This window comes from Dermacentor variabilis, chromosome 3 (assembly GCF_050947875.1).
Source record: "Dermacentor variabilis isolate Ectoservices chromosome 3, ASM5094787v1, whole genome shotgun sequence".
NCBI lineage: Eukaryota > Metazoa > Arthropoda > Arachnida > Ixodida > Ixodidae > Dermacentor > Dermacentor variabilis.
Window position 1 is genome coordinate 232,926,919 of NC_134570.1, and position 17,674 is coordinate 232,944,592.

The following is a 17,674-nucleotide window of genomic DNA, read 5'->3' on the forward strand; positions in this document are numbered from 1 at the left end:
CATACATTGAACATGGTGGCCATGACCATCCCTCATGAATTGGCATTCCCTGCCTAAACCACCTCACCAACACAGCCTGTTAACAGCAAGAAAGCTGACGGGGCTTCCAAGAATTTCTATGCACTATTTATTAGTATCGCCCATTGAAATTGCTCCATTGCTTTGCTGACAATTGTCTTGACAAAAGTGGAAGCCGAATCGGTTGAGTTCAATCAGTTTTATTTACATACAACCTATTATAAAGTGGACCTTTCTTCGCCTCTTCAACTGTTCCCACAGCTGCTGCTGCCATCTTGCACGCCACATGGTAGGTGCATGGGAGTATTTTCCAAGGAACTCTGGAAAGCTGTAATCAGATTGTGGGCAAAGTTAAAAACTTAAATACAAAAAGGGTGTAGAGTATTGTAACCTTGTACATGTTGATCACACATGTTACAGCTACAGCTGTAAGTGCCTTGTCTCATCAACCAAGCTACAGTTCTTGCAAAGTTACACTTTGTGATACTCAGTATGGATTGATAAGACTAGCTGCTATTCTAGTGGTTGTGCAGGCCACAAGGGAACAGTGCCTGGCCTTTGTGCTTGTATGTGTCAATTTCTCTCTTTCAGTCTCGCCCAAGCCACACCAAAATGCTATCCACAAGTGTTGTGCCAAAATGGCCTGGCAACATTTCGTATTAAGCCGTTTGACCTATTTATTGTACTGATGCACAAAGTGCAACCAAATGAAGGAAATGACATCGCCTAGGTGATTAGTAAATTACCCTTCTAAAATACCACAAGTGCAACTTTGCTGTGGCAAGAGCCTTAGCAAAAACATGAGACACACAAAAATGAAGGAAAAGCGACACCTTCAAGTTCCCGCACCAACTCACCGTGACAAGCACGAATTTTGACAGTGTCTGCTTGAGCTTAGTTATTTCGAGATACATGCAGTTGAATGCTTTTACAAGCATTGAGATGCCCCACTATGCTAGCTTGCCTTTTATGGCTATAGAAAGCCATATACTGCCACAAGTCTGCCTATTCTTCCGATTGGAATCTATATTGAAGCTGTTTTGAGCAATGGGCGGTATTCTATTTCAGCGCAAATGATACATTGAGAGTAGTGTGCCTGGAAGGAATAGGCAAAAGCATTGCAGAAGCTGCAGCACTTTGTGCTCGCTGAATGATCATACGAGAAGGTAAAGATGCCATCAGAAAGCATCCTTCGTATAGAGTCTCTTTAAAAGAAAAACACTACAACTAGACATGGTGACAGTTGTGGTGGCAAACTAAAAATATTATAATGATAGTTCAAAGTGTGGTACGGCATGTTTATGCTATTTCTGAAAAAATAAACACGGCAAGTGTGTCCATGCCAGCAATTGACACAGGATGTGCAGATGCAAAGCTGCAATACAGCACCACGACCTCAAAATGACAGTATGCAAGTGGTGGTCCAGCATCAAAACTTCAATGTCCCTACACTGCAACACTGGGAGGCCATGCTGCATGACAGAAGCCTGGGTGGCCAGCAGGCGCTACTCTGTCGGGCACAGGACGTGGCAGCAACTATTTCTCCTAAGGATTAAATAAACGGATTTCTCTACGTCACCCGCTATGCGATGCACCATGCGAGGGAATGACAGTGCCACTACTCTCACAGGATATGGATGGTGCACAACACCACCTTGAGCATCGGAGTGCACGTCTGCCTGTGAGCTCTGTACTACAAACAGAAGTGGTGCATGCAAGGTAACACTTAACATATCACTGCCAAATGCCATCAATGAACAGAAGCAGCAAAGAAAGCTGGTTACATAATCTTCAGTGTGTCGGATCTGCATATTTTTTACATCCTGTCTGCATGCCGCATTGTTCATTTGTTCGTCACTGCTCAAAAGTGCATAGTTGCATGGTACTTTTTTCAATCTTGTGCACTTTCTTTTGTCCTGAAAAAATAACCACAGCAGCTATCTTCATAAAATAAAGCAGATGTTTCTGAATGAGCTGTAAGTATTAAAGTTGCTCAAAAGGGTAGTTTACTGAATTGATTGCATTTGAGTACTGCAGGCCTAGTTTCTTTCCGTATTTCTCTTTTAAAGCCTCAGCACAAATTAGCTGAAACACCCTGTATACTGGACGGCTCGCCTGGCTGCCCGCACCGCCGAGGCGGAGCATCAAACGTTTTTGTGGCGCACTTGTCGCCGTCTCGTGGCACCGGTCACGACCTTATCGCGCACACGCCACCGTCGTCTGGTGTTCTGATTGGCTGCGGCAAAGCGGACAGCTCTGGCGGGCGGAAAAAAGAGTGGTCCGCGAGCGATCGGGCTTGCCGCCTCGTTTAACGCCTGCTTTTATCCGCTTGGCCAAGAGCTTTGCCCGGTTTAGCCGCTTTGTCTTCAGTGTGAACGTGCCTTTAGAGTAAGAAAATCAACAGCTTACGCTTCCACATTTTTTGCTTGGTAGCTGCATTCAATTTGCTTGCTCCTCGTCTTTTAGATGTCTAGGCTACCCACATTTTAACGTGGCTGAATAGTGCACAAATCAGAAACGCGAGTTTCTGTGGCCTAGCCTTCTCACACTTGCAAGGATACCATCCAAAATTGACCTATTTTTCTTATGGGGTGCCCACTGATTATGAGGATGCTGACATCGAAGGATCTCAAGTGGTTCTCTAGCATTTTGGCGACGTAATACAGTAATGCCAAGCTACAACTGACTTGATATCTGTCAGCACCAATGAACGCAGTGGTTAGTATTCTCACTAAATTGAGAGTTCAGCCCAACAGCAGATGGACACCAGTGGTTTGAATCTCCGTGTTGGCAAATTTAACTGGCTGAAATCAAGCATTTAAAAGACACGCACTTAGTTCCATCCCTTCAATCTGCGAGTATAATGAAGATCAAAGGTCAGGTTATGTGGCTGCAGCACCTTCTCTTCGTGCAGCATACCTTTACTTTTCTTTACCAAGACACTTAGCATGCACATACCTTGTGTGCAAGCCATATCTATTTACAACAGAAACAGCGCTTTCCACTCGTGAGCAAAAGTTTGGAGGTAAAATATGGTAGAATTTTTTGTCCAGCCAACGCATGCAGGCTGAAATCCAAGTGGTACAGCCAATATGTGCCTGTTCAATCACTGCAATGCATTGAGCCACTTCTGACAACGCACAGCTGTACCAGAAAAGGTTTAGATTTTTTTTCACTAATGCCATGGACTTATGAACTTTTATGAATGTACCTTCAGCTTTCGCAGACTTTCAAGTAATTCGAACGTAAAGTGGCCTGTGTGTTATTGCTATTCAGCCAGAGTGCAATAGGTGCCAGTCAAATTAGTAAAACATGAAGTCAATGTGCACACAAAGACTACATGTACCCTTGCGTGACTTTGTGCCACAGGCAGCTAACAGCTTCCAATTCACAGTTCTTGTAATATGCTTGTGGCCACCATCTACAGTGATCTATTTGATTTAACGGGGATGTGTATGTTGGCTGAAAACAAGAAAATATATTAACACCGATGGATGCAATATATCCTTTCCGGTAGTTTCACAAGGGGGAAACTAATTCGAACTTCACGGCAGCGTGCACCGCACAGCTGCACCTCATTTTATATTCTCGCGCATGCGTCAGTGTTGCCGCAGCTGTCTGTAGTGACACCCTCGCGTGCATTTCTTGTTCAAGCTTTGTTGAAGGGTTTGAAGAAATGAAGGCAGTACGGTGCCGCTCATTTCTTCCTTAATGCGACCTTTGAATAGTGTGTGCATCTTAACCCTTTCATAGACGCAAGCAGAGAACAGGCCGCTTTGTGTCCGAGACATTACAAGTGCTTTTTCTTTTTATGAAGTATTTTTCACATAACGTAAAATCTCAAAGCTGACTACGATGCTGTAATAGCGAAAAGTGGGAATATTACATCCCACTATACAGCCTCAAGGCCCGTTTCTACCTACTCGTGGTCACCTGTAATGTGATTACAAGCAGCCAGAGTACCCAGTACAGTATACATTGTTTGTGCACGTTTTCATTATACTTACTGAGCATGCTTTGTATGAGAATCCTCAATCAGGGCTTTCCGATATCACAAGGGTTCTTAGAAAAAAAAGATGCTTCTTGAAAATTCTTGAGGGCTCGTATGTAGCAGCTCGCATATGTAGGAATGAGATTTGTTCGCGATGCTAATAATTTGATCACCTGTTTTGGTAGCTGTGGGCACGAGAAATTTAGACACCTAACCGCACCAAAATTCAGCTTATATGAAAACACGGAATTTCGATAAAAAGAGTCCATTTGCCGCTGTGGTGGTTTGAAGGAAGGCGATAGAATAGAATAAAATAAACATTGTAGAACGGGAAGTAAACAATCTGCGCAATCGCTCTATCGCGTTGTTTGACAAAGAAATGGACGAAAAAATGTGCTTAACGTGATTCAGAAACATATCTACACAGGAATGTTCAATGGTAGAAATTACACTTCACCGCTACAGAGTAGCGAAGTTGCCCTGAAAAGTGGGACCAATATTTTCCGACCGCCCAACAAAGGGTGAAATGCGCACACTATGTACGGCAACACTTGCTTTGTTCACCGCAGTAATGCCACCCTGTAATGGAGACACAACTACGACAAACGGTCCGCATTTCTTCCGCAGCGAGCAGCGAGAAAAAGTGAAATATTTTTTTACAGAGTCAGAGAAAAGCCAAGCGTGTTCCTGACGGTATGTAACGGCATGCCGCTGGGAAAAGGGGGGTCCATACCTCGGGGTTCAAATTCTGCAGACACGGCATGCGCTTCAGCGTAGCCGTCAATTTGCGGTTGAGCAAGCGACGATTTTGCATTTTCTGTTCCGCATCAGCATGTTCTACGCAGCGAGGGAGCATCTTGAAAACCAGCACGACGGGGGCCGTCTCGTTGAACAATCAAGGCCTAAAATTTAAGAGACAACACAACTATTAGCGCTTATTGTTTCAAATTTTGTGATTTCAGTAGACTTACCTTGATGTTGTCGCATATTTCTTGTGGATCCATGTTGCTTTCAAGGTCGTTTCCGCCAACATAAAGAACGGCGAAATCGACACGCTCGAAGCGCATCGTGGAGACAGCTCACGCCAGCCGCACTGCATTGTAGCCCACAAAACTGAATGTGCAGGCTTTCATAGACTCAATTAGGCGCAGGCGCGCAGCGAGGCGTAACGAGACCACGCGAACGAACCTACGTGAGCCGGCAGTGGCCGCATGTGCATGGCATGTGGCCGGCACACACCACAGCAGCAGCACCTAGCAGCGTCCTTCCCTAGGCGTACAAGCACAGAACACCTATACAAACTGGTACAAGTACCTATCTGGGGGCAGGGAGTACGCCACTGGCTTACGTCACATCCGGTTCGCCTCCAAACCGGGTACAGCCAGCCTGCGGGGAGACGCTTCTGCGTTTCCCCGCAGGCCGGCTGAGGCCGGTGAACAATAGAAGGCCGCATCCACGTGACCCTGCGTTCCCGGATGTTGGTTCCCTAAGTTGGTTTCCAACTGTCCCTATGGGGCCACTGAATACCTAGTGTGTCACGTGATTGGGGAGGGTTCTTCCCTGTATTGCTGCCGGATTATACAACAACCCTCGTGCGTGCAATGTCGGAATGGCGCACGTCTGTGATCGAGCTGCCATCGGCGATGACGATCGTCGCTGCGAATTTTGCAGCAAACTATTCATACAGAGGAAGAACATGCTGCAACACATCAGGAACGTTCACAAAATGGCCGTGGATGTCAAGAAATTGATGAAATGCGACGTATGTGGCACTTCCCTGCCTACAATGGAGAAGTATTCGGTGCACCAGATCGCTGCGCACAACTTCGAGGCTGATTACGTGCACCTGGTGTTCCGGAACAATAAGGGTGAGGAACAGTTTTATTAAGTTTATTCTCAGTCATCGTGAGCAAATGACGTTTAAACGCAATATTATATCTTGGACTTTTTTTAATTTCTTGTTGCGCACTGTGCCTCCAAAAAGGCAGTTGTTAATGCTTTGCGGGCCTTTGTTTTCTCTTTCTCTATCTGTTTCGCGAAGAGCAGCTTTTGCCCAGGTGCCTAATTTATTTCCTTGGGGTATTTTGAACTTTGTATCCTCGTTAAATATAATTTGTTTGTTTATCCATCTATAGTATAGTCATGTGTGCGCGCTCCCAGCGATGCGCTACATGACATACGTTTGGCATTGTCTGCTTTCCTGCACAGCAAGTGGAGTGAAATTTGACGTTTGTACATCTTCTTATTTTTTTAAGCGACAGGAGTAAGCTGTTCTGCGTTCTGACGTTGCTCTGTGCCACATACGTGCGTGGCCTAGTCTTCGCCTCAGTGCACGTTGCAATGCGGCAGAGACGCAGAACCGGTACCATACATGAATTTGCGGATGTCGCCGGGATGGTTTCACAGCGTATTGTGGGCAAACTCTTTAGCAGTACATTTCATAGAATAGAGCGAAATGTGACGCTCGCGCAACCCCCCCCCTTTTTTTTTTTTTACTTAAACGAGAGGAGGGATTTGCTCTGCGTTCTGACGTTGCTCTGCGCTACTTGCGTGCGTGGTGTAGTCTTCGCCTCAGTGCAGGCCGCAATAGGTCCGAATGCAGGCCGACGTAGGTCCACGACCACACTTGCAATTGCGGCTGTCAGCGGCTTGGTCTCCCGGCGTACTTTGGGAAAATTCTTTAGTAGTACCACAGTCCCTCAATAGAAGGACTCTGGTTGTAGATTTCATAAAGTAGAGCGAAATTTGACGCACGCGCAATCCTTTTTTCTTTAAGAAGAGTGTGTTAGGAGGCTACTTGGTAAGACATCTTTTTGTGAACTTAAACTGCGCTTGAGAAAAGACACCAACGTAGAAGAAGGCAGGACGAACGCAGACTAGCAACTGGTTTATTGAAATCACACATAATGCTGCCTCTTCGAACCAGGGGCATGCCCAAGCCAGATCATAACCGCGTGACGATGGAACACTTCCTCGCCAAGCCCCTATCTACAGTAAAAAATCAAGCTCTTCTTGAAAAGAAGGAGCTTTTCAAGAAGAAACTGAGAGAAGGGATTCACACTGTTCTGGGGCGTAGCTTGCACCATGTGCTCTCAGTTCGTCTTTGTCTTATCGTAACAGCATTGCTATGAATGTACAGTCTGATTCAATATTGAGGAAGGAGTGAGCATAGATCATGCTTAAGTTTCATATTTGTTTCTTATTAAAAAAAAACTAATATGATAAATTTTTTGAAGTTATGGCGCATCGCATTTGAAATTCAATTTTAACATAAATTTGAGCAATATCAAGGGTGACCTCATGACACAGTCGAGTTGAAGGTGAGGGAGTAAAATAAATGCTACATTAGCCCATGTCCAAAGCCTTCAGAGTGATTATTTTTGTTTGCATCTCTCTCCCAATAGTACTTGTCACTATCTAATGCTATTTTGTGCTTTTATTACAGAATTTCATGAATGGAAAGTAGAAGAAGAGGGTAGCCAAAACTGCTGGTTCATTTTGCCCAGGGACCCGAAAAAGCTGGCCAGTGGAGAAACAAGGATCCACTATTACTGTAATAGATCAGGCGAGGCAAGGAAAAAGGAAGGTCATAGTGACCGTTGGGAGAAAAGTCAGGGGAGCTGTAGGTCTGGTAAGATATGTCTTTCATTTATTACCGTCACAATTACCGTCCGACACCTGAAGGCACCACCATAAAAGTCAGGTATCAAAGAAACCATTACGGTCATAAACCAGAAATTCAGCACTTGAGAATGAGTGACAAGGAAAAGGCCAGCGTAGCAGAGAACCTAGAAAGGGGTGTGCCCATGAAAACCATTCTAAAGCGAGTAAGAACATCTGTGGCATCCAAGCTGAGGCCCGTGCACTTGGCAGAGTGCTCAACCCTGCATAACATCAAACAGCAGTTTAACATTGCTGCTCCTGAACATTGTCACACTAATGACGCTATCAGTGTAGACATGTGGGTGCTTGTGATGAAAGAAAAAGGTGAAACACTTGTCCGCCTGTACAAGGCACAAGGTGCAGTGGACCCAAGTGGTACATTTCCTTCAGCAGACTTTGCTCTTGTTCTGATGACAGAGTCTCAGAAGGAGCTACTAGAAAAATTGGGCCCTGCAGGTACTGTATGTCTTGACTCCACACATGGAACTACAGAGTACCAGTTTGAGCTGACCACTCTTCTGGTGCTAGATAAAATAGGATCAGGTGTAGCTATAGCTTATTTCATCTGCAACCGGATGAACGAGCAAACTTTGACAGCATTCTTCAAATATCTGGAGTCGGCCATGGCCAAAAAAGTGGCTGCTAAGACATTGATATCTGATGATGCATCGCAGTTCTACAAAGCATGGTCCATGGTCATGGGTGCCGCAAAACAGAAACTTCTCAGTGCCTGGCATGTGGATAACAATTGGCGTAAGAAGATACTCGAGTGTGTAGAGAAACAGCTAAGGCCACATGTTTACCATAGTGTGTGGCTACTCTTAGAGTTCCTCGCGGAAAAGGCATTTGAAGATTATTTTAAGCAATTCCTTTCTAGTGAGGAAGAAAAACTGAGGGACTTCCTGAAGTACTTCAATGACCACTATGCAGTTAGGCCGCAAGAGTGGGCCTATTGCTTTAGGACTAGAGCAGCTTTCAACACTAACATGCACCTTGAGAGCAAGCGCAGGACGTTAAAGCATACTACGCTGGAGAGAAAACAGAATAAGCATGGTGCAAACTTATTTCTGCCCTCATGGACTTGACAAATCATTTTTTAATGAAAAGGGCTATCCAGATGATGAAAGGGGCAAAGGGTAAGAAGCCGAGCAGAATTCAGAAGAACCACAGGTCTGGCAGTGAAATGGCAGCTTGTGCCAAATTAAATGAAGATGGCATATAGACTGTGCCATCTCAGTCTATTAAAGGGCTCTCATATAAAGTGTCAAAAGTGGGAGATGGTGCTTGCTGTCCTTTGAGGTGTAAGGAATGTGCAGTGTGTGTGCATACTTACATGTGCACTTGCTATGACCATCTTATACACTTTACAGTGTGCAAGCACATTCACTGTGTGGTCATCGCTAATCCAACTAGCAGCAACAAGGCCCATGAGAGCTCACCCGAAGAAGCATGTGAGGCAAGTCGGGCATTGCACATTGTACAGAGTATAACAAAGCTGGAAGCAGCCAAAGCAGTGTAAAGCTCAGCACTCTTAAGAGCAAAAATGGACTCGGTCAGGCAGGCAATATCAGATGGTGAAGTCTCTGAGGGTGTGGCTGAGAAGGCAAACAATTTGTTTGAGCCAGTTTTCATGCTTGTTGAAAGTGAAAGTGACCCAAAAAGAAAGATGCCAGACCATTCAAATGAACCAGCCAACAAAAAAAGTTGTGCACCTGTTAAGATTTCACTCTACAAAAAACCCTAGATTGTCGCAGCCATCATCTAGCCTTTCAAGGCCCACTGAAGCTCAAAAGGAAGTCCTTAAATAACAGCTTAGGGACAGCAACATAGAAACAAGAGATAACCATGTCAGCAGGGCACGATTACTGGTAACAAGCCTCCAGTGCAGTTAGGAAGAGAGAAGTGGTGCAGTAGTGCTGTGCTGTCGTGCCTTATTGAAGCAGGTTGAGGGCTCGCATGTTAACAAATCATGACATGTGGTCTCTGATGATTAGCCCGTCTGTTTTTGTCTGTGGTGTGCAGCCATATGTCACAGCTGGATGGTATGTGTGTTAGAGCACGAGAGATGCCTCCATGCTTGTTGTATGAGCTGCTGGTAAGTGTTCTGTGAAGATAGGTACAGACCCAGTGGTCATCTCTGGTATGTGGCAGCTGTTGGATGGTAGTGTGTTAGAGCACGCCTCCATGCTTGTCATATGAGCCGCTGGTAAGTATGTCTGTACATAGATGTAAGGAAGTGCATTGGATGGTGTGTAGTGCTTCAGTGTGCAAAAGCCTCCAATGTGTTTTGCTACTTATAAATTTGTGTAAACACTCAGTAGCGCAGTAGTTATGATGTTGCATTGCTGAGCTCGAGCTTGCGGGTTCAATCCCAGCAAAGGTGGCTGCATTTCAGTGGTGGTGAAATGAAAAAAAAAAAAAGTGTGTAGTTGAATTTAAGTGCACATCACAAAACCCAAGGTGGTCAAAAATAATACTGAGTCCCGCACTGTGGCATGCCTCATAATTCGATCTAGATTTTGTGTTCCATGTGATGTTCTTATTGCCCATTTGAATAAACTTTTATTTTTCAGATTACCAAAATAGAGGGCATATGCAATGGTATTGTGTGCAGTCTGGATAAGTTGCTCTGGTCATGAGCACTCAATTAAAACTTCTGCATATTTAGCTGCAGCAGACAGTGTCATAATGATTGTAAAGACTATGCAGAAAGCTTTAGGCCACCCTACATATCAGATCAGTTTTATATTGCATCCCTTATGGTGCATCTCTTACTTGAGTAGGCATAATAACAATTGTCAATGCTTCCTTACACATTTAATATTTTTCTTTCTTTCTTTTGGAAGAGTAACCTTGGAAGAATAATCTACAACAGTGCTCCTACCTTCTCTATCCCCATTTCTTTTCTACACTTCAACTTCATTCTACGCACTATCTTATTCTCCTCTTCATCCTACATTGAGGGTGTGGGAAAGTGAGCTAAAGGTGCATAAAGATTGCTGTGCCGAACTTAATTGCGGCACTGACGAAGACAAATCTTTGTCAAAAGGTTCACTCCAGCTACATTCTCCCTCCAAACACTGTTTATCACTTCAAGCCTTCATATTCCTGTGAGCTTTTGTCTTGTTTAACAGTTGTAACAGTCATACTATTTATTACTATCAATAGCCAGCATACATTTAGCACTGCAAAGGGCTGTTTAGAAGACGTGCGAGTTTCTACTTCCCTTATGATAAATACTCCAGACATTCAGTCTCTATTTTATGAAAATCTTTCAAACATTGCCAGTGATGACCACCATATGGGTTAATGTCGGCATGGGACTGAGGCTTTCCCGCAAAAAGAACAGTTATGTTTTGCTCATATCATGTGACTGGCAGTTTCTGCTGTAATTTTTGCACTTGTCAACTGCACTGTGAAGAGTTCATTTCTGTGAATATGTGCTGGCCTGATTCTTCTTGTTCACGCATTTCAGATCTTGTACTATGAGATGAGGAGGTGTAAAATAAAAACACCATGTAGATTTCACAATGCCTTTAAGAAACCACGCAAAGCTTGGAGATGAAGCGTTACATGCAACTTGAACCAAGTGTCTGGACACAGTGAGTGAAAGTTGTTTTGTTATGAGCGAGGGTGTCGGTGTTACTTGTAACTACTTTAAATAAAAGTTTGTTTCAAAACAGTGGCTCAACTCTGTGTTCCCCCGGTAAAAAACAAAACCATTGGGATTTCCAATTCGCTTTTTAAACATAATTGACCTATATGAATAAAAAAAAAACTTGAGGAATCAAGATATAAGCTTACCATACCATGGAAACACTTGAAACTCCTTTTGAGAAGCTTACTCATACACGAACACACTATAGCAATTATTTTCAATCATATACTCACAATTTGCCGCGTCACCGCGTCAAGTTTCAAGGCAGATTTTTTTTAGACTCCAGGAAGCTATATGCTTAATTCTATCCATTGTTTACTGCATTGCATTTGATTTTCTATAACAAATAAAATTGAATTCTCCATTGATTGCGCCGACGCTCACGTTATAATTGTATATGCTATTATTATTGACTAGTCATATATTTTCCTGGGGGGTGGGGGGCTGCACTGGTGGCGTTCTACGAATTTGCGCCGCGTGTTTGTGCGGGTAAGCTTAAGCGCAGAATTTTTTTAGCGCGTTATGAAAACAATGCACTGGAGGTATTTTAATTAATGCAACGAGCTGTATGAAATATCGGTCAAGGGGTTGGAAACGTCGTTATAGAGAATCCCGACGATTTTCTTTTGCGTGTGTGTATTTGGAGTTGATGCAGTTTTCTTTATTTATTTTGGCTACATTGCGCCAATTGCGCTTCCATAGAATAAGGAAACGCGCTTCCACGCGCTTGCCGACTCGATCGCAAGGGGACAGCCTGATCAACATCAATATCAGCAGCAATGGCGGATTTGCGCTTGCCATGGCGCTTGCAAAGTTTTCAATAGTTTTCGCCTTTTAAGTGATGCTTTTGCTATTTTAACGTGTGGAGGTTCATTGTACGTCTGTTTTTTCAAGTTTGGCATGTGTTTTAACACATGTGAAGGTGTAGTCTTTTCTTCTTCAGCGGATATTTGTACAAGACCCTGTTCACCGTCTATCAGGTAAGATGTGTACGTATGCTACAGGCAATCGTAGTGCTTCACTAAGCCACAGTGCACTACAAAGTTAAGCATGAGCGGTACACAAAATTCACAAGTTCTTAGTATTGTCAAGAACAACCATTGCTTGGTGAAGTTCTCACAGGCGTTGTAGAAGTTGTTGGGCGCGGCAGTGCTGAACGTAGCGTTAGCGGCTTAAATCGTGTTTTTTACTAGTAACAACATGTCACTATTTCATATTATTGGCGGCGTCTCCAGGACACCAAATCGATAACGGGGACACCAGAGCTAGAACGCGGACTGGTCCATGGGTTGGGGCTCGCCGAGGCCTGCGCGTGCTAGTAATATATCTATGATGTCTGTACGCTGTGTGTAAGTCGTACTTTCCGAATTTTCTGACGCATTTTAAGATCAGCTGTCCGCTTTCGCGGACAAGGCTGGAGTCGGGGTGGTCCGTGAGTTGGAGCAACATAACCTGCTTCCAGTTTAGGACCGCCCTGCTTCCAGTTATGATCCCTCCGCTGCCCCTTAGGTACCCTGCCGCCTCCTTGATTATATTCTAATGCTCTCCTGAGGCCTCTGTTTGCCGGTTACATGTGCCCTCCTGGAGCAGTGCTCACTACAACACCAGTCAGAACCTTGCCCATTGGTTTACCTATGTGTGGCCGCAAATATCTGAAACTTAATGCCAGTGCAACAGGTTTGTTGGCAAGGGTGTCAGATCGTTGCTTTGTGTTGAATCGGCCTTTTCTCTATTCTTAAGAATTTAATTGGAATGCACCTGACCAGTGCTGCTCTGTGGTGCTTGCCACCAGTCCCTTGGACAGGGAAGACATATGAGAATCCCTGTGCATACACTTTATATGCAGTGGTGTGACCGCTTCCTTTGGGAAACTACCACGTTAGCGATATTGTGAGCGCAATGTGACTTTCCTTCATCTTCCTCATCCGTACGTAGTGTGTGTCGCTTCTTCCTCGCCATAGCTCTAGCTCGGCAAGAATAAAGCGGTTCCTTAGAAGTGGTGGAGGTGCTGGGGTTCTGCATACCAAGGACGTATAAGGTAACAGTGTTTGCGCCTTTAATATGTCGCATTCGATCATTTTGAGACGTGGTGGTGTTCATGCGTCAGCACAGTGCAAGGACATCCACAATGTAAGAGGTACATGATTCTCGAATTTTATACTCTCTCCGGGCTTTTCTCGCGACCTCAGCACAAGTAGTGGGAGCATCAAAAAACTGACAAAGCTGGTGCATGAATGTTGCCCAGTCAAAAAGATCTGGCTCTTGGATCAAAGCCAATTTTTTTTTTACATTGTAGAGGCAGACGGGCATGCTGTGAAGTTTCTAAGAACTGTCCCACCATTGCTGACTCTGTTGTACATTTATCAAACCACTTGATTCACACCAAGCTCAAGTTATGGTGACAAAGATGCGCCACGTGCTTTACAGTCACATATTGCACTCGCAATTCATCTGTTATGCCAGTTTGCCGAAATGAGCTTGCACAGCAGTGACGAATTCACTATGCATGCACAGGGATTTGCCTTTCCTGTCCTATGGGCTGTTGGCAGGTACGCTCGTCAGGTACACCTCAGGTTTCAGTATGTTTGCATTCGGTTGCATGAATATGGAGGGAGTGTGTTCGCTGTAATCAGTACTACACATTTTGCTAATGTAGGCTTGAGTGGCTTTCCCATGACTCCACTAAATAGTCTGAATACTTCCATGTATGATAGAATGATGAGCATTTTAACCTCCAGACATGCAGCAGTCTTTACACCACTGCAAGGCAGAAGCAGCCTTCTCACCATCTTCACGCTCAAATAAATCTCGTTAAGGCATTTTATGGGCCCGCCAAACCGCCTGCACCACCTGAATGATGTCACTTGTTGTTGCACCTGGCTGTTCATTTCATTTGGCATCCTCTGTTCGCACATATTCGTTTCCAATAATTCAGGAAAATTGCAGGGCTGGTTTGCAATCTTTCCTGTTTTCTTTATTTTTCTTTATGGCCTTGTAACACTGAGAAACGATAATGAAAAAAAGAAACAAAGGCTGCCTTCCTGTTCACCAGTGAAAGTATTGTTGCTTAGAAAGAGGCGCAGAAAAAGATGTATATGCATGCCGGACAGCCTGCACAAGGTTTTATCTTTGTCTCTTCAAACATGGCGTACCTGCTTGGGGTCAGTGGAATCGCTGTTCTGTAGCATTACCCCTGGCAGCGGAAGCGCTGTCCCAGAGCTCTAAAGAGAGTCATCGGAAACACAGTGCTAAACCTTCATCCTTGAAATGTGAAGGACGTCACTGGACAGGACGAGAGATGACAAGGTGAGTCTGATTGGGGCAATGTTGTGGTGATGGGTGCCACCTGGTTGAGCGCACAGTATGGTCCCCTGTCCTGAGAAAAGCTTTTCTGGGAGCCCTACACAGTGGAAAGGGGACCAGAGAAGTACAAGCGCACCAGGGGAGAAATGAAAGTCGCATTGTGAAGCATGGTACTGTCATTTCTGGTTGCTTCATGACACAGTAATGATAGTCGCAGCACAATATCTTCAATTTATTCTGGCAACTCACGATATGCAAGTGAATGTTGCTCACTCTGATCATGTGGCTGCGTTTCAGTGCTTGGATATCTAAGGCCACGTTGCAAAATGCACAAGAGATTTATAATCGACTTCGTATACACAGAAAATACAAGAACAGTTCTAATAGCACTGAAAAGACAGAGCATTCATGGCGTCGTTCAAGCTCAGTGTCCTTGAGCGTGCGCAAGAACTAGTCTAACTGATGTTATGACTGGCCTGTGTGGTCAACGATTTGTGTCGCGGCGCCAAAGCAACAGTGAAAGGCTGGACCTTTTAAATACGCCGAGCCGCCTGCAACCGTTGGAAAACGCCTAGGAGGCCCTAATAGCAAAAAGACCTTATCATTTGTACAGGCATTTTCACCTTCTTACCCACGGCTTGCACAACACCCTGATGTCTGCGTAGTCTCCACAGTGCTGTCTCCCTTCAGCAAGTGGGACGGTTAAGCTTCGTGTGTGCATTCGCTCTTTCTCTTCGTCCTCGGCAGGGAAGGTGCCAGCGTTCTGTGTGTGTGTGTGTGTGTGTGTGTCTGTGTGCGTGTGCGTGTGTGTGTGTGTGTGTGTGTGTGTGTGTGTGTGTGTGTGTGTGTGTGTGTGTGTGTGTGTGTGTGTGCGCGCGCACGTCAGTGCCTTTCCTTCTGCTGAGCCAGTGGGGGTTAGAAAATTTGTTGAACACTTCCATGTATTGAGCGGTGGCCGCCAGCGTAGAAAGTGTTTTCTCTCTCCTTCTTTTGAGCAAGGGTATTCCAAACACTATAAAGGACGTCTTCGCCAATGGACTTGAGCCTTCAGTTTTTGATCAAACTAGCATGTCTGTCGCTCTCCATCGGGAAACTTGCAGAGTTGACCACTCCGTAACAATGTGAAGTAAACATTCATTGTTACTCGTTGCCTTGTTGCCGTATCTCCTGCCTGGCCCCCTGAGGACTCACGAGCCGCTGCAAAATGCAGTCAGCGGCACGATCCTGAGCACCTGGGTGCACAGTTTGTAAGAATTGGTGCCAGCGGTTCGATCCGACAACCGATGGTAAGCTCCAGACCACCAAGCCCACGCTACTTCCACAGTCTTGGGTTCCCATCTTTAATACGGAGCAGCAGCAAAAAAAGAATTGACAGCTGTGAATAAGGTATGCGGATGTGGGCTGCTTCCCTTGAACTTCCTGAAGGCAAATGCCTTCAGGAAGTTCAGTCGCACTTTGTTATTTGAAAAGGCGTCTCACCAAGATTAGAAGTTGCAAACCGACAAGTGCAATGCATAGATCACACACTAACAATCCTGTCTCCAAATTATCAAAATGATGCACAGTGGGAAAACAGCTGAAATTTTAAACAAAAGCCATCATGGTCGCAACGAAGCCCTGCTTCAGCCAGAGTCAAGGTTACATGCACAAATGTCTCTATGTAAAACGTGCTGCCTGCAATATCACCAACCATGGCACGTGACTTTCGTAAGCCAAACAATGTTAAATGCCATCCCTGGATGTGTGCCCCACAGCAAAAAAGGAAGAGAAGAAAAAAAGGAAAGAAAAGACAGGGCTTGTCATGCGAGTGTGACGTGAACCCTTGGCTTTGTCATGGGGGAAGATGAAGAAGGAAGATCACTTGGAGGCAAAGGGGTTGAGTGCTGTTGCTTTTAGCACTCGCCTCCTGGCAGCGTGAAAATGCAACATTTCAATTTCTTCCATTTCCTTTAATAATGAACTAATTAGAAATATTTGTTTGAGAAAATGCTCCCTTGACGGCTTCCAACGTACCAATGTACCTATAACTAATATTTGCCATGGTGCTTAATGAGAGGGGCTTTTTCAGCCCAAATTAGATCCTGCAGACTATAGTACTGTATGGAAAATATGGTACATGGAACTGTAAAATTTAATTTTCCACAGCAATTTCTACCTGTGCAGTTGGAGTTGGCTTTGTCACAGCATAGATGTGAGGACCGTGAAACAACCTTTATTCCCTAAAGATCCTGTCCTGTAGTATATTTGAGCATTTACATAAAGGCATGGAGACCCTCAGTGTGTTGCAAACTAAGTGGCGGCATATAGGTGGTGTGTGCTGCCTGTAGGGATGCCACTGTAAGCCATCTATGTATTGGCGGATTTCTGAATTGTGGATGGGAGAAGGCTCATGGCTGTTCTGCCTTTGCACCAAGCACTGCAGAGCACAGTGCTGCAATTTTCTCTTTGTGCAGTTGGAAGAAAATTATTCCTGCAGTGGCAGCGACTACACAGAAAATGCACCCTACAAGAGTGGACAGAGTTCCAACGTGACTGTGGTTTGAAATGGTCCGGCCCCTGTGTATACAAGCACCGATTTTCCCAGACAAGTGTGACAGTGCCTGGCTTTGAATGCAGTGTGCTGCTTCATAAATATTGCAGTTGCCCAGCGCTAAGCTGCCTGGATTATGTGGTTGCCATAATGACTTCTCTGTACCCGTGGGACAAATATTTGAACTCGAAATAGCGACAGAAGCCATGCATTTCCTGCTGACATAGAATTAGGTTCCACAATGTCATCTGATGCATACACATGCTGTGGTGTGGTTGGTGTGGCCATGCTCTTTTTTCCTCCCTTCAAATATGCTGGTGAACTGCCACTAGTTACAGATGTCTGCAAGGAGTGCGCACTGTGTGAGTGCTGCACATGAATTTAAATTACGACCACCACAGTGATGATAAAGAACACATTGAAAAGTAATCTGACAACACTTATTAAGACTGTCTACAAGTTTTCTGTTAGAGATTTCCTCAGGGTTGACAAAAACCATCTTAGGGATCAT

At 44.7% G+C, this 17,674-nt stretch overlaps 1 protein-coding gene and 1 long non-coding RNA gene across 3 annotated transcripts; one reads left to right on the forward strand and one right to left on the reverse strand.

Moving 5' to 3' along the window:
* Positions 1-202: 202 nt before the first annotated feature.
* LOC142576712 (uncharacterized) lies at positions 203-5,285 on the reverse strand. The gene is made up of 3 exons (XR_012826932.1): positions 4,981-5,285; positions 4,743-4,911; positions 203-346 (listed from the first exon to the last, which is right to left on the reverse strand). It is a non-coding gene; the product is annotated as an uncharacterized LOC142576712 (long non-coding RNA).
* Positions 5,286-5,567: 282 nt separating this feature from the next.
* Positions 5,568-11,357, forward strand: LOC142576714 (uncharacterized). Of its 2 annotated transcripts, XM_075686967.1 has the most exons (3): positions 5,568-5,877; positions 7,455-7,640; positions 11,148-11,357. In XM_075686967.1, the coding sequence occupies exons 1-3, from the start codon at positions 5,619-5,621 to the stop codon at positions 11,159-11,161; spliced, it is 459 nt and encodes a 152-aa protein (XP_075543082.1). In that variant the 5' UTR covers positions 5,568-5,618; the 3' UTR covers positions 11,162-11,357. The 2 variants fall into 2 exon arrangements, with proteins under 2 accessions (XP_075543082.1, XP_075543081.1); XM_075686966.1 differs by having other exon boundaries at positions 5,570-5,877; positions 7,455-11,357.
* The last annotated feature ends 6,317 nt before the right edge of the window (positions 11,358-17,674 follow it).